Source organism: Zea mays, chromosome 5 (genome assembly GCF_902167145.1).
Source record: "Zea mays cultivar B73 chromosome 5, Zm-B73-REFERENCE-NAM-5.0, whole genome shotgun sequence".
Classification (NCBI taxonomy): domain Eukaryota; kingdom Viridiplantae; phylum Streptophyta; class Magnoliopsida; order Poales; family Poaceae; genus Zea; species Zea mays.
Genome location: NC_050100.1, coordinates 79504214 through 79519155, shown reverse-complemented (window position 1 = coordinate 79519155; position 14942 = coordinate 79504214). Strand labels below are relative to the sequence as shown.

The window sequence follows — 14942 nt, the reverse complement described above, 5'->3', positions numbered from 1 at the left end:
TGTAAACAAGACCCTGGAGACCGATCCTAGAGATGAGATGATCGGTCTATTGAAGGAATATTCAGATTGCTTTGCTTGGAATTATACTGAGATGCCTGGATTAAGCCGAGAGATCATAGAGCATCGACTGCCTATTAAATCTGGTTTCAGACCTTTCAAGTAGAGAGCTAGAACATTTCGTCCAGATCTTCTCCCACGCATCAAGGATGAAATCCACCGGTTGCTAGAAGCTGATTTTATCAGACCTTGCAGATACGCAGAGTGGGTCTCCAATATTGTGCCGATGGAGAAGGAGTCAGATAAACTTAGAGTATGCATTGATTTTCGCAATTTAAATAGAGCAACTCCTAAAGATGAATATCCAATGCCCATAGCCGACACATTAATCAATAATGCATCAGGAAATAGAATTATTAGCTTCCTTGATGGTAATGCCGGATATAATCAGATTTTCATGGCCGAAGAAGATGCGTCTAAAACGACCTTTATATGTCCAGGCTTCATTGATTTATTTGAGTGGGTTGTCATGACATTTGGTCTGAAAAATGCTGGTGCTACTTATCAGAGAGCTATGAATTTGATCTTCCATGAATTGTTAGGAAACACTGTGGAAGTTTACATTGATGATATTGTAGTCAAATCGACTGAGTTTAGTTCTCATATAGCTGATTTGCGCAAAGCCTTTGATAAAATGCGTCGGTATGGTTTAAAAATGAACCCACGTAAATATGCTTTTGGAGTATCGGCTGGTAAGTTTTTAGGATTTGTCATCCATGAACATGGTATAGAGATAGACCCTGACCGAATCAAGTCTATTCGGAATGTGGGACCTCCGACCTGTAAGGTTGAGATACAGAAGTTTCTCGGCAAGGTGAATTATTTACGAAGGTTTATTTCTAACTTAGCCGGGAAGATTGATGCGTTCACCCCTATTCTTCGGCTTAGGAATGATGTCGAATTCGCTTGGGGGCAGAACAGCAAGAAGCATTTGATCTCATCAAAAAATACTTATCTTCGGCTCCCGTATTAAAAGCACCACGAGTAGGAGTACCATTCCGATTATACATTGCCGCTGAAGATAGGGTCATTGGGGCTGTTCTGACACAAGAAACTGAGGGGAAGGAGCATGTGGTGACATATCTAAGCCGAAGATTGGTGGATGCTGAAACAAGGTACACTTTTATTAAGAAGTTATGCTTATGCTTGTTTTTTGCATGCACCAAATGTAGATGTTATTTACTGTCTAGTCATTGCACTGTTTCTGGTCAAACCGATGTGATCAAATACATGTTGCATAACCCAATTATGAGTGGTAGAATTGGTAAGTGGGCTTATGCACTTATAGAATATGACTTGGCCTATGAACCATTGAAATCTATGAAAGGCCAAGTTGTAGCGGATTTCATTGTAGAACATCGGATTAATGATATTCATAAACTAGACATGTCATACCTCACTATTACTCCTTGGACTTTATATTTTGATGGATCGGTTTGCAATGAAGGGCAAGGGATTGGCATTGTGCTTGTTTCGCCAAGTAATGTCTCCTTTGACTTCTCTAGTCGATTGAAAACTTATTGCACTAACAATCAAGCCGAATATGAAGTCCTTTTGTTCGGTTTAGAACTTTTAAATTGTATGGGAGTAAAACATGTAAAGGCATTTGGTGATTTTCAGCTAGTCGTCCAACAGGTGTTAGAAGAATATCAATGTTTTGATGGTACTCTAAATAGTTACCTTGAAAAATGTTGGAGCATAATCCATTCTTTTGACGAATTCAGTATTCGGCATATCTCTAGAGTTGAGAATCATAGAGCTAACGATTTGGCACAAGATGCATCAGGTTATCGGATAAAGAGAGGGAAATTTCACAATACTGAAAATCTGATAACTAGTGCAGGGCCAAATCCCCAGGTCGCGGACCGTCCGCGTGATGACGCCGGACCGTCCGCGGTTACCAGGGAAGTTCTCCTAATCGATTCGGCTGATAATGAAGCCGATGCAGGAGATTGGAGAACGCCCATAACTAGTTATTTAAGAAATCCCAATGTTAGGACAGATAAGAACATTCGGCGTACAACTTTCAAGTATGTTTTGATGAGTGATGAACTATACCGCCAAACAGTCAACGACGTCCTGCTTAAGTGCTTGGGCCCAGATGATTCTATATTATCCATGGCCGAAGTATATGAAGGAATTTGTGGTACCCATCAATCGACTCTAAAGATGAAGTGGTTGTTGCGAAGGTCTGGTTTTTATTGGCATAATATGATAGCTGATTGTTTCAAGTACTACAAGGGTTGCCAGGTGTGTCAAAAATTCGGCGACCTACAGTTGGTCCCTGCAGCCGAATTGCATCCTATCATCAAGCCTTGGCCTTTCAGAGGATAGGGATTAGACTTTATTGGAGAAATTCATCCTTCATCATCAAAAGGGCATCAATTCATGTTAGTTGCCACTGACTACTTTACCAAATGGACTGAAGCCGTTGCTCTGAAGAACATGACACACAAGGAGGTAATTGAGTTCATAATTAAGCATATTATTCATAGATTCGGCATTCCCCAGACCTTGACAACAGATCAAGGGACTTCTTTTATGTCAAAGGAGGTACGTGAATTTGCTGAATTATATAGAATTAAGTTGCTTAATTCATCTCCATACTATGCTCAGGCCAATGGACATGCCGAGTCTAGTAATAGGACATTGATCAACTTGATAAAAAAGAAGATATCTGATAATCCTAAGCATTGGCATAAGATTTTGTCCGAAGCTTTATGGGCTCATAGAATATCTAAACATAGTGCTACTAAAGTGTCTCCTTTTGAGCTTGTCTATGGGCAGGAAGCAGTGTTGCCTGTGGAAATGAGTTTGAATGCTGTCAGGTTCGCCAGACAAAATGATCTAACCGTCATGGATTATTATAATTCAATGATGGATAATATTGATGAGGTGACCGACAAGAGGGTGATAGCTTTGGGAGCAATAGAAAAGGACAAGATCAAAGTAGCCAGGGCCTACAACAAGAAGGTCAAAGCAAAGTCATTTCAAGTAGGAGACCTGGTGTGGAAGACCATCCTGCCTCTAAGGAGTAAAGACCGAAAGTTTGGTAAATGGTCGCCAAGCTGGAAGGGTCCATATAAAGTAAAACAGGTAATGTCTGGTAACGCCTATTTATTGCAAACATTACAAGGCAAAGATTTACCCAAAGCCTTGAATGAGTGTTTCCTTAAGCAGTACCATCCTAGTATGTGGCAAGATGCCTAAGAGAACCGATGTAATCACATCGAGTTATTTGCTTTTGGTTTGCTCAGCTCCACCAAAAGGCAGGGGCATATGTTGGGCGCCAAATTGAGGTGCGGACAGTCCGGCCCTGAGGCCGGACGGTCCGCGCACACGCAGAACAGATTAGGGTTCCGAGTTTTTCGCTGCGTTTGTTGGCGAAAATCGCGGGATTTGCTCGGAGTTTTGGTGGTAAAGGGTCCAGCCCCCCTCCTCTATGAATAGAGAGGTCTACGGCCGATTTGTAATCATCATCAATCGAATCAATACAACTTCTATTTCGCATTTTGTCCTAGGAGTAGTTCTAGTCTAGTTTAGGTTTAGCCTCTCGATCTCCAAACTCTCGCTTCTCTTCGACTCTACGCCGATTAGAAGAGTCTAGGTCGGCCTGCCGAGCCTAGACATCACCTAGGATCTCTCCTCCCCGACGGGGTCCCTCCCGGGAGCGAGATCCAGGCTGCCGCCGGCGACTTCCGCCGCCCCTGCGTACGCGCGGACCGTCCGGCCGTCAGGCAGAGGACCTTTGCCCCTACGCCAGGTCGCGGACCATCCGGCCCCAGGCCGCGGACCGTCCGCGCCTGACCAGAGAGCACCGCCACGGTTCTTGCTGAGTGTTTGGCGCTCCGAAAAGGCGTCAACACTTATGATCTCATCATAGGCATGGACTGGTTGGAGAAACATAGCCCTATGATGGTCCATTGGGTGGAAAAGTGGGTGGTGATTCCTTATGCGGGTACCAAAGTCAAAATGTGGGGATTGCAGTCTTCAAGAGGACAATGTTCAGTTGTAGAATGTTCCCAACTCATTGAATTGACTGCTAAAGATCAGACTATCTTTGATTCCTTAATCAGTGATGTGCAACGGCTGATATGCAGTCATGCAGATTTCAGTCTGTATTTGAATTGCCTGCTAGTTTGCCTCCTTCTAGGGATTGTGATCATCATATTGACTTATTACCAGGAGCACAACCTTTTCATATGAGACCATATCGTTATGCACCTGCCCTTAAGACATAAATTGAGCGCCAAGTGGATGAGATGCTGGCTTCTAGTATTATCCAGCACAGTCACAGTGAATATTCTTCATCAGTGATTCTGATAAAGAAAAAGGACAATACATATCGTTTCTATGTGGACTACAAGCATCTCAATGCTCTTACTGTCAAGACCAGGTTTCCAGTCCCGATTATTGATTAATTTCTCGATGAATTACATGGATCAGCATGGTTTTCTACATTAGACTTGTGTGCGGGTTTCCACCAAATTAGAATGGCTCCTCAAGATCAACATAAAATTGGTTTTCAAACGCATCACGGTCAGTTTGAATTCACGGTGATGGCATTTGGTCTCACATGTGCTCTAGCCACCTTTCAAGGAGCAATGAACAAAACTCTGGCCCCTTTACTTCGCAAATGTGCTTTGGTCTTCTTTGATGATATCTTGGTTTACAGCCCAACATGGGGAAACATATTTATCCCATTTGGAGCAAGTGCTACACCTGCTGTCTACTGACCACTGGCAGGTGAAGCTGTCCAAATGTTCTTTTGCACAACAAGAGATTTCTTACTTAGGCCATGTTATTAGCAAAAATGGAGTATCCACTGATCCATCCAAAGTTTCTATTGTTTCTTCATGGCCTGTGCCCACTAATGCTAGAGAATTGAGAGGATTTCTAGGTCTTGTTGGGTACTACCGCAAGTTTGTCAAAAACTTTGGTATCCTTGCTAAACCACTTACCAATATGCTAAAGAAGCATACTGTTTTCGTATGGACTACAGTTCATGATGATGCTTTCCAAGCTCTCAAAACAGCATTGTCCACTGCACCTGTGCTTGCTCTTCCTGATTTCCACAAACCTTTTTCTATAGAGATTGATGCTTCAGGTTTGGGAATTGGAGCAGACTTGCAACAAGAGGGTCACCCTTTAGCCTTTGTGAGCAAGGCCATTGGCGTTAAAATTTTGGGACTGTCAGCGTATGAGAAGGAATACATGGCAATATTGTTTGCAGTTGAACATTGGAGAGCTTACTTGTTACATGCTAAATTTTATATTTACACTGATCATCGTAGCCTCTCTCATTTAGATGCACACAGGCTGCACACTCCCTGGCAACAGAAGGTTTTTACTAAGCTTTTAGGGCTCCAATATCCTATCATTTATAAGAAAGGGGTGGAGAACAATGTTAATGACGCATTGTCTCGCAGGCCACACCCTGAAGGCCACCTATTTGCATTGTCTTCTATTGTTCCTGCTTGGTTACAGGAAGTCGCGTCTGGATACCAGGATGATCTAGAAGCGTCCAAATTGCTCACTTCACTTGCCATGGCTAAATGTTCACCTTAGTGTCTTCAAGATGGGCTGATCAGATACAAAGGGAGACTATGGTTGGGCAGTAATTCAACACTACAGACCAAGGTGCTAGCTGCACTACATTCTAGTGCTTTGGGGGCACTCTAGATTTCCAGTTACATACAAACGTGTGAAGCATCTATTTTATTGGCCTCATATGAAAAGGTTGATCAAAGAGTATGTGTACACATGTACAGTTTGTCATCAAGCTAAACCAGATAGAGGTCATTATCCTGGACTTTTGCAGCCTCTTTGTGTGCCAACTCTAGCCTGGCAAAGCATTTCTCTTGACTTCATAGATGGCTTGCCTGGGTCTGCATCTTACAACACCATTCTTATGGTAGTGGATCGATTGTCCAAGTGTGCACACTTTATACCATTACACCATCCAGCCCTCAAGGTTGCTCAGGTATTCATGTCACAAGCCTATAGACTTCATGGTATACCTGATTCTATAATGTCTGATAGGGACAGTGTTTACCAGTCATTTTTGGCAAGAGCTGTTCAAACTGTCAGGAACTCCGTTACTCATGAGTTCGTCTTACCATCCACAAACGGATGGTCAAACTAAGGGTGTGTTTGGTTTGACTTTTGGCTTTTGCTTTTGTGCCCCTAAAAGTCAAAAGCCAACCAAAGGGCTAGATCCAGGAAGCAGCTTTTTCTAAAAGCCGACTTTTTCGTAGTGCAAATCTGAAAGCACCTCTGGACCTGCTTTTAGTGGCTTTTCGGATGGAACTGTGAAAACATATATCGAAGATTTTTTAACGACTTTTAGTGGTTTCCACCAAACGGTTTTTAGCTTTTTAACAGCTTACAGTCTACAGCAGCTTTTTCCACAGCTCACAGCCCACAACAACTTTTTTCACAGCCACAGCCCAACCAAACAGACCCTAAGCGCGTTAATCAGTGCTTAGAGACGCATTTGTGCTGTTTTGTTCGGTCGTGTCCTTCAAAATGGTCTTCTTGGTTGTCGGTAGCTGAATATTGGTACAATTCTTCCTTCCACTCTTCATTGCGCAACACACCCTTCGAAGTACTATATGGTCGTATGCCCTGCCATTTTGGTCTTTCGGTAGATGACTCTGTGTCACATGTTGATCTCAAGTCTTGGTTGTCACAAAGGGAGTTAATGCTTCGGGTGATCAAGCAAAATCTTCTCAGAGCACAACAAAGGATGAAATATCAAGTTGATAAACATAGGTCTGACAGGACTTTTCAAGTGGGTGACATGGTTTACCTTCGACTTCAACCTTATATTCAGACCTCAGTAGCTACCAGGGCAAACCATAAGCTTGCATACAAGTATTTTGGGCCTTTTGAAGTGTTACAACACATTGGTACTGTTGCCTACAAGCTCAAACTACCAGCAACTGCTTCTGTACACCTAGTCTCCCATGTATCTCAATTGAAGCAGTCAGTCAAGTCTTCTTGCCCAGTGAGGCTATGTTCGGTTCCAAGATTTTAATTCCCCAAGTGGATCTAATCCAAGGAGGGATTGAGTGGATCCCTCCCTTTCACTCAACCCCCTTGGGGTTTAATTCCTCCTTGGTCTAACCCCTGTCTAAAAAAGCCTATTCGGTTAATCCCTAACATGTATAACTGAGCTCTTACAAGATGCATCGGGTGTAAATGCTGCAGGGACCCTCGCTATTGGGAGGCGAGATGCAGATGTTGTGCAATACGGAAACTCCATCAACGGATACATACATAACAATGTTTATGAAAGCATGCAAGTCATGAAGTTGCAAATATGCTTCTGTTCACGCATACAATTTTATCAACGGCATAAACTATCCTCTGTTCACACAAGAGCAGACAAGTGATGTCCTTCAGTAGTCGCATGGAAGCACCATTATTATAGGTTTTAGTACATGACAAGGCATCAGATACAAGAACTGATAGCATTCGAGTAATAAATTACAGGTTCACTGATGAACAGCTGCAATAATACACCAATGTATCTGCTTCTGTAATGAAAATTTTTGCAAACAAAGTATAAAAATCCTTGAAGAAAACAAATGCAGTTGCTCTTTGTATATCTACGAGCTGAAAAAGGATTAAACATCCATAGATGTACTCACCTCAACTATTGCATGATCAGAAAATATGTTGATTTCTGCTAGTATACCCCTGATGACAAACAAAATATCTCTCTTAGAGCAAGATGGACAAACCAAAAACCTTGTGAGTCTTGCATAAGTACAGTGAGATAGATAATCCATCAGAATAGTAAGCAATAAGAAAGGTAAATAAAGATTAAGCAGATAATAGATCATCTTATTTGGCAGTTGGCAAAATAAAGATTAAGCAGATAACAAACCAAAAACCATGTTTGGCAGTTGCACATCTTATTCCTCAGTTGTTTCAGACTGAACAGAAGCGATTGATAGTATTACAGGAAGTTATGTAAGAGTCTATACATTGCAGGTTAAAGCGATTGATAGTAAATCAAATGCAAGAATCATATGTAAGAGTCTATACATTGCAGGTTAAAGGCAAAAACTGTCAGCAACATAGTCTGCAATCATTAGTTAATGTAGCTGAAAAAACTGTCAAATATCCAACATCAAATTGCTGGGGTAGCTGAAAATGTTGGAATTGGATAGGAATAACCGGATATTTGTATCATTAATTAATGTAGCTACTTTTTACTAGGACAACAAGTTAGGCAAAATGACCAAAGGATTACTACTGTACTGATCCTAAGAATCTAAGACGTTGATAATAGCATACATGGCCTCTTAATAATGAAAGGTATGCAAAACCAAGTTAAAATATGTAGTTAACCTTAGGTATACCTGCTAAGCCATCTCATCCCTCAACCACATCAATGCAGCCTCTCTATCATCATTGCATGCACTCAAGAATATCTGTCGATTGTCAGGATCCTTGAACACCTTATATGCTTTGACCTTCTCCTCTTTTGTGACTTCCAATGTATTTAGAACTGCTATGCAATTCTTAATTGAGAAATCATCACCTCCTCTTGCCTCCCTTTCTCTTGCCAATTGTGTCGCTTCATCTTCAGCTTGTTTGCTTCTAATGTCTAGGTACCTCTCCATCAATACTTCTATGTTGGAACTCTTCTTCGGCCTCTTTGGTTCTTTTCCTTCTTCATTCCTTGAAATAGCAGAAGTCCTTTTTGACCTTTCATCATGCCTATCAGCATTTACATCAACTCCTTCAACTTCATACACTCTGTCTTCTACTTCATTTTGTCTGTGATCTGCCAAAGGGTCTCCCACATCTTCACGGTCTTCTACATTGATAGGAACATCTCCAAACCCAATTTGTGTGAGATCTGGACCATTTGGTTGAGTAGAAGTGAAGTTGTAGGTCCCTTCAGCAGTATTACCTATACAATGAAGTTTTAGTGTAAGAAATAGTACAACATAGTGAATAAACTTAGTTACTGATAAAATGAAAACTAACCATCATGTAGCTCTCCCAAAGCTTCAAACAGAGGAAAAGATTTGTTGCGGAATTTTTTAGCCCTTGGAAATGACTGCACAATAAAGTAAGAAACTAAATGTGAGATAAATAAAACAAACAACACTTAAATATTAATGTAAATGCCAAGCTAAGAACTGAGAACACACAAAAAGATCTCAAGTTTATAGAAACATGGAAATAAACTTACTTTGATTATGTTGTCCCATATCGGTGGATCAGCTTGAATCATACACCTTTTCTCATCCCAAGAAACTCCGCTCTGTTTCCTCGCATCTTTCAACATCCTGTAATCTCTCTTTAACTCCTTTTCCTTTTCTTGGATTTGAACTTTTGAGAAACCTGCATATCTTTCCCTCTCTTGAAATTCCTTGGCAATCTTGTTCCATGCATCGGGTGTCCAACCATTGTTACCCTTATATTCAGGTGTATTGTGTTCATGCAACAAGTCAACAAGGGTCTTCTCTAACATAGAATTCCAATTTGCTCTTGTTTTCCCTGCAAATCAACACATAAGCAACATAAGAAAGAACCAAAACTAATCAGAAAGAACCAACATGTATACCTTTTGGAGAGCCTCCATGTGTCTTTGAAGCAGTAGCTATAGGAGATTTTTTTTCTTTTGTGCACCTTTAGATAAGAGCATGTTAAATCTAGGAGACCCCCTTGCAAGCATGTTTAATCTTGGAGACCCCCTTCCAAGCATGGTAACTTATAACATGAGCATAATTAGAACATGAAAGCATAATTGTGAACAACAATAATTTTTAAAGCATAACTGAAAGCATATTCGAATAACATTAAAGCATCATAACTAGTACAAACTACATTTCCTAAGAACTTATTCCAATCCCAATAACATTAAAACATATTCTAATGCATCACTAATTGCTTCTATGTTGTTGATAATCAATCCACATTTGTTGTGCAATTGTGTCTCTAAGATTGTTGCCTTGTTCACTGCCTTGATCATTGCTTTCATCTCCATCTGGAAGGTCAACAACATTGCCTTGAACATTTTCTGCCTGATCTTCTAACCATTGTTCATCTCCTTTGAGAGACCGAATAATGTTGTGCAACACGGCAGCTGCTACCGGTATCTTCACTTGGTTTTCTATTTTGTGAAATGTGGCAACCTTAAGGATGGGGAAGCGTTTCTTTATAACTCCCAAGGCCCTTTCAATATGATTCCTCAACACTGCATGGCGATGATTGAAGATCTCCTTGTAGTTCTGTGGTCTTCGGTGACCTGCCCCATACTCCTTCAAATGTTACCTGACTCCGCGATATGGGGCAAGGAAAGATGGTGTGTTGGCATAACCGCCATCTACTAAATAAAACTTCCCCGGGGCACTTGAAAGCCACTGTTCATTGCAGCTCTGAGAACTCTAGCATCCGTCGCGGACCCCTCCCACCCAGTGGATATGAAAGTTACATTGAGATCAAAATCACACGCTACCATTACATTTTGAGTAAGGGTTCCCTTCCTATTCCTAAATGGAGCGGCTTTATCTGGTGATATCGATATAGGCACATGAGTGCCATCAATTGCGCCAATGCAATTCTGCATAAAAAAAACTACATGTGATTTTGCAAACATTGGAAGGAAAAGAACTATTGACATATGATAGGATAGTCCATGTAATCACCTTGAAGTAGGGATAAAACCTAGGATTCCTTTCAATTTTTTGATGGACATGATTAGGATTTGGTGGCTTCAGGAATTGCTTAGAGAGGGTAGGAACAACTAGGTCAAAGAAATGCTTTATGTGACGATGATATGTATCACCACTATGCCCAAATTCTTCTATTAGGTCTTCAAACGAGGCATTATGGCTGAGCATGTATAAGAAGAATGCTAGCTTTTCCTCGACCTTAATCCTTGTATCACGAACCAACCCCTCCCTTCTAAGATAACTTGCCAACGATTTGAAAATTTCAGGCTCCATCCTGAACGCTACCCGACAGTTCTTCAAATGACCTTGAAGCAACTCCTGAACATGTTCTTCGCCACTTAATTTTGATGTATGCCTTCGCTTCTTCTCCCTTACTATGTTTGAACTAGAACCCAATATATGTAGCATAGGAAAAAAAACAGCATCATATCATCATCCTCCTCATCTCTCCTCCGTCTAAGGTGATCTCTTAGTGCAACATCCATTGCTAACTAAAAAGAAATTCATAAAATAAAATAAACACCAACAAAAATAGAACATGATGTAATAAAGAACATTTAGGATATAACAAGTACCTAAAGGAGAGGGTATAGGGTCCCAAGACGGTGGAAGTTCGTCTTCTCCAACTCGAACTGGTGCAGGGATAATCTAGAAATATAATAGGTTTTTGTTAGAAATACATCTAGATAAAATGAAACTTTAATCACTCGTCTCGCCTTATTTTGATAGAATATTTTTGCCAACATGTTGCAAAGAGGAGACTAGGAGAAAGGTTGCAGTTATTTGTCAAACCGTTCGATACGTTAGTGGTCAATCATCTAGCTTAGCTAGGCATGCTCGAATAATTTATACGTATTATCCTTTCAGCATAACGAATTATCGATCATACATTTTGGTTTACCCGTGGTCTTCCCCGGCCAGACCCAAAACTATTATACACACATCATGCCTTTATTCCTACCATATATTTAATTAAAGATAACAGAGATCCAAACATGTGCTATCATGCCAAATTATTCTCAGATCCGAACACCATCAGCTACTCCGGCCCCAACCAGATCGACGAGTTGCCTACCACTTGGGCGTACTCCAGTGGCCGGCCACATCGATGCAAAGATCTACAGGTAGCAATCTAGGGTGACAACATGATTAGTACTACCGGCGAACAGCACCAGGGCGTCGCACGGCGCGCTCAGGTCGGCGAACAGCACCAGTGGCCGGTTCTTCTCTCTCTCTCATCGTCAAGCAAGGCAAGGCAAGGCAGGTAGCGCCCTTGGCGGCTCGGCCAGTGCGGCTGAGCGACAGCTTCCTCGGCCAGGCCACAGCCCACAGCGGCAGGCGGCAGCGCCCAGCCTGACAGCACAACGAAACGTCCTGTGTGTACTTAAACAACGAAACCGTCGCTAGCCTCAACAGTGCTGCGGAAAGCACACCGACGAATGGAAAGATGCACGCGATGGAAAGGAGAGGAGGAGGATGTGAGTACTACCGGCGAGAAGTGGACACCGACGGAATGGCGCCGGTCAGCCAGTGTAGATGTTGCCGCCACCTTCTCTGTGCCCTAGCCGCTGCCGCCTCTGTGCTGTAGACGCGGTTTCTTTCCACGCCGTCGAGACGAGGTTTTTTTCCAGGCCGGGATGAGGTGGAAACTGGCGGGATGGGCCGGGATTGAGGCCCTGGCGGGCTTAAACGAACACGATTATTGTGTGGGCCGGGATTTCAACCAGGTGGGTTTGATCCATATGGTTTCTTTCCCAATCCAGACTATTCCCGGCCCAAACGAATAAGCCCTGAGTGTGTCCCTTCCTACCATGGATGCTTATGTTCGGTATCCAGTTCAGGTGTTACAAAGACATTCAATCCTCTGTGGTGGACATCCAGTTGCTCAAGTATTGATCAAGTAGTCTGGTTGTGATGATGCTCTTAATTCCTGGGAAGATGAAGTGGCTCTTCAACGTCAATTTCCCAACTCTGCCGCTTGGGGGCAAGCAGCCGCTGAAGAGGGAGGGAATGTCAGCAGACCGACTATTAAGGATGGCGGGAACACAAAATTAGAAGAGGAAGCAAGAAACCTGCCAGTGTTGGGCCGACGTGTGCCAAAGCCCAATGGGTGTTATCCTGCTAGTGTGTGGTCCAAGTAGAGAAGCTCTATAAATACTTGGTCCTTGAAAGTCTGTGGGTATCGAAGAACGGAACTTCGTTCATGCGCCGGGTGAAAGAGAAATGACATCAACATTTCCTATAATTGATTTTGGTGTTTGACGACCATCACAAACCTTATGTAATAACTAGTTTGTCTAGTTGATTAAGTAAATAAGTTCATCCACAACTATTCTTATTCGACTGTCCGGAATACCGTAGATTATTCCGGACAGGATAAGCTTTTTGGAAAAACACCTATGCGCGGACCATCCGGGCCCTTGCGGCGGACCATCCACGACACTAGGGTGAGCCTCGGACATGAACTCTGCAAAAACATACGTCAACACTACGGTCCGTCCAAAGGAGAAGCGAGCACCGTCCGAGATGGTGACGGGTTCGGTAAAATGCATTTTTAGCGTCCTCGCGGACCGTCTGGGGTGCACGACCGGACCGTCCGCGACTGCTTTATCTGACATCTGACGACGCATTAAATGCACTATAGCCGTTGATATAGCCGTTACTGCTGACCGTTGCGATTTCAGCCATTAATGTGCAGGGGCGGACCGTCTGGACCAGGAGCGCGGACCGTCCGCGGTCGGCAGAATTGAAGCAACGACTAAGAAGTGGTTGGAGGCTATAAATACAACCCCAACCACCTCCATTCAAATCATCCAAGCATTCCAACTTCCTCATTCAATACTAGAGCAAAAGAATAGACTCCAAAGACACAATCAAAGGATCAAATCCTCTCCAAGCTCCAAAATCAAGTCAAGTGATCAAATGTGCTTAGTGACTTGAGAGAGGATGATTTGTGTTTATTTTGTTGCTCTTGTTGCTTGGTTGCTTTCTTATTCTCACTCTAATATTTCCAAGTGCTTTGTAAAGCTAGCAAGAGACACCTAATTGTGTTGTGATCCTTGCAGGGTCTTAGTGACCCGTGTGATTAAGAAGAAGCACTCGATCGGTCTAGGTGACCGATTGAGAGAGGGAAAGGGTTGTAATAGACCCGGCTGTCACACCCGGGTTTCGGGGCACCAAGACCCGGGCTCGGACATAATCACCAGGTGTGCTAGGACCAAGTCTCACACATATGATGAATAGTGGTATAGAAATGAATGTCACATCTTTACTATATAATAGGAGTTCTGTACAAAATAAATAAATAATTACATCATAAGGAGACAATGATCCAGCAACCCAAAGTTGACTGGGAGACGACGGCCTAGACCTCTCACAAACTTGTCACAGCATCCTCCATGTGCCTCATCTTGCGGTACCTGTTCTTGACCCGTGGGGGGTGTGAGACAGCAAGAGTGAGCTCACATACGTTCATCGCTCAACAAGTTGTGGGGAATAATGTGCATGAACTCACCAAAGGTGGGAGCTCATGTGAAGTGTAAGGCTTACCAAAGAGGATGGTTAAAGCTGAGCATTGCTTTTAAAGTTGGTCAAATTTTTATTAGCAGTTACTAAGTATAAGTAGATTCCATCCCAAATAAGTAGTAGATCAAAATTGATAACAACACCCGCGATGCAATGCATATGACAAATTGAATTTAGTTCCATAAATTAATCATGTGAGTACGTGTCCGAGCCGCTCATGGCCGTGAGCACGACTGATATACCAGTTTTACACTCTGCAGAGGTTGCACATCTTTACCCACAAGTCATGTTACCCATCTACCAAGTGACCGCGACCACCATACACCTTTACCAAGGAAGCGAGGCAGGGTAATACTATGATGCCTTTACAAAGTTCCACTAGCTTTAGAAAACCCGCTACACTTTCTAGGAAGCTCCAATGCAGGGATCCCTCGCCTGACCAACATCGCAGCAAAATCAACCCAAGGACCTCCCTACACTGACCACTCCCCTACTGCCCTTGCCCCTTTCGGGTAAGTTAGTCCTCCACTAGCTTTTCTAATTAGTCAGCTAAGGGCGTTGTTGGTCACTTGTTCTCAAATGCTGTGAGTCAAGAACAAGGCAACACAATTGTTAAACGTTAAGGACATTCATCCCCCGAAGCATTAACTCCTTACGGAT

The 14942-nt window shown here is 42.6% G+C and overlaps 1 protein-coding gene across 1 annotated transcript; it reads right to left on the bottom strand.

The window, feature by feature from the left end:
• Positions 1–6855: 6855 nt before the first annotated feature.
• LOC103626597 (uncharacterized) lies at positions 6856–10037 on the bottom strand. Its single transcript, XM_020538427.2, has 3 exons — positions 9272–10037; positions 9064–9136; positions 6856–8986 (listed from the first exon to the last, which is right to left on the bottom strand). The coding sequence occupies exons 1-3, from the start codon at positions 9551–9553 to the stop codon at positions 8433–8435; spliced, it is 909 nt and encodes a 302-aa protein (XP_020394016.1). The 5' UTR covers positions 9554–10037; the 3' UTR covers positions 6856–8432.
• Positions 10038–14942: the final 4905 nt, after the last annotated feature.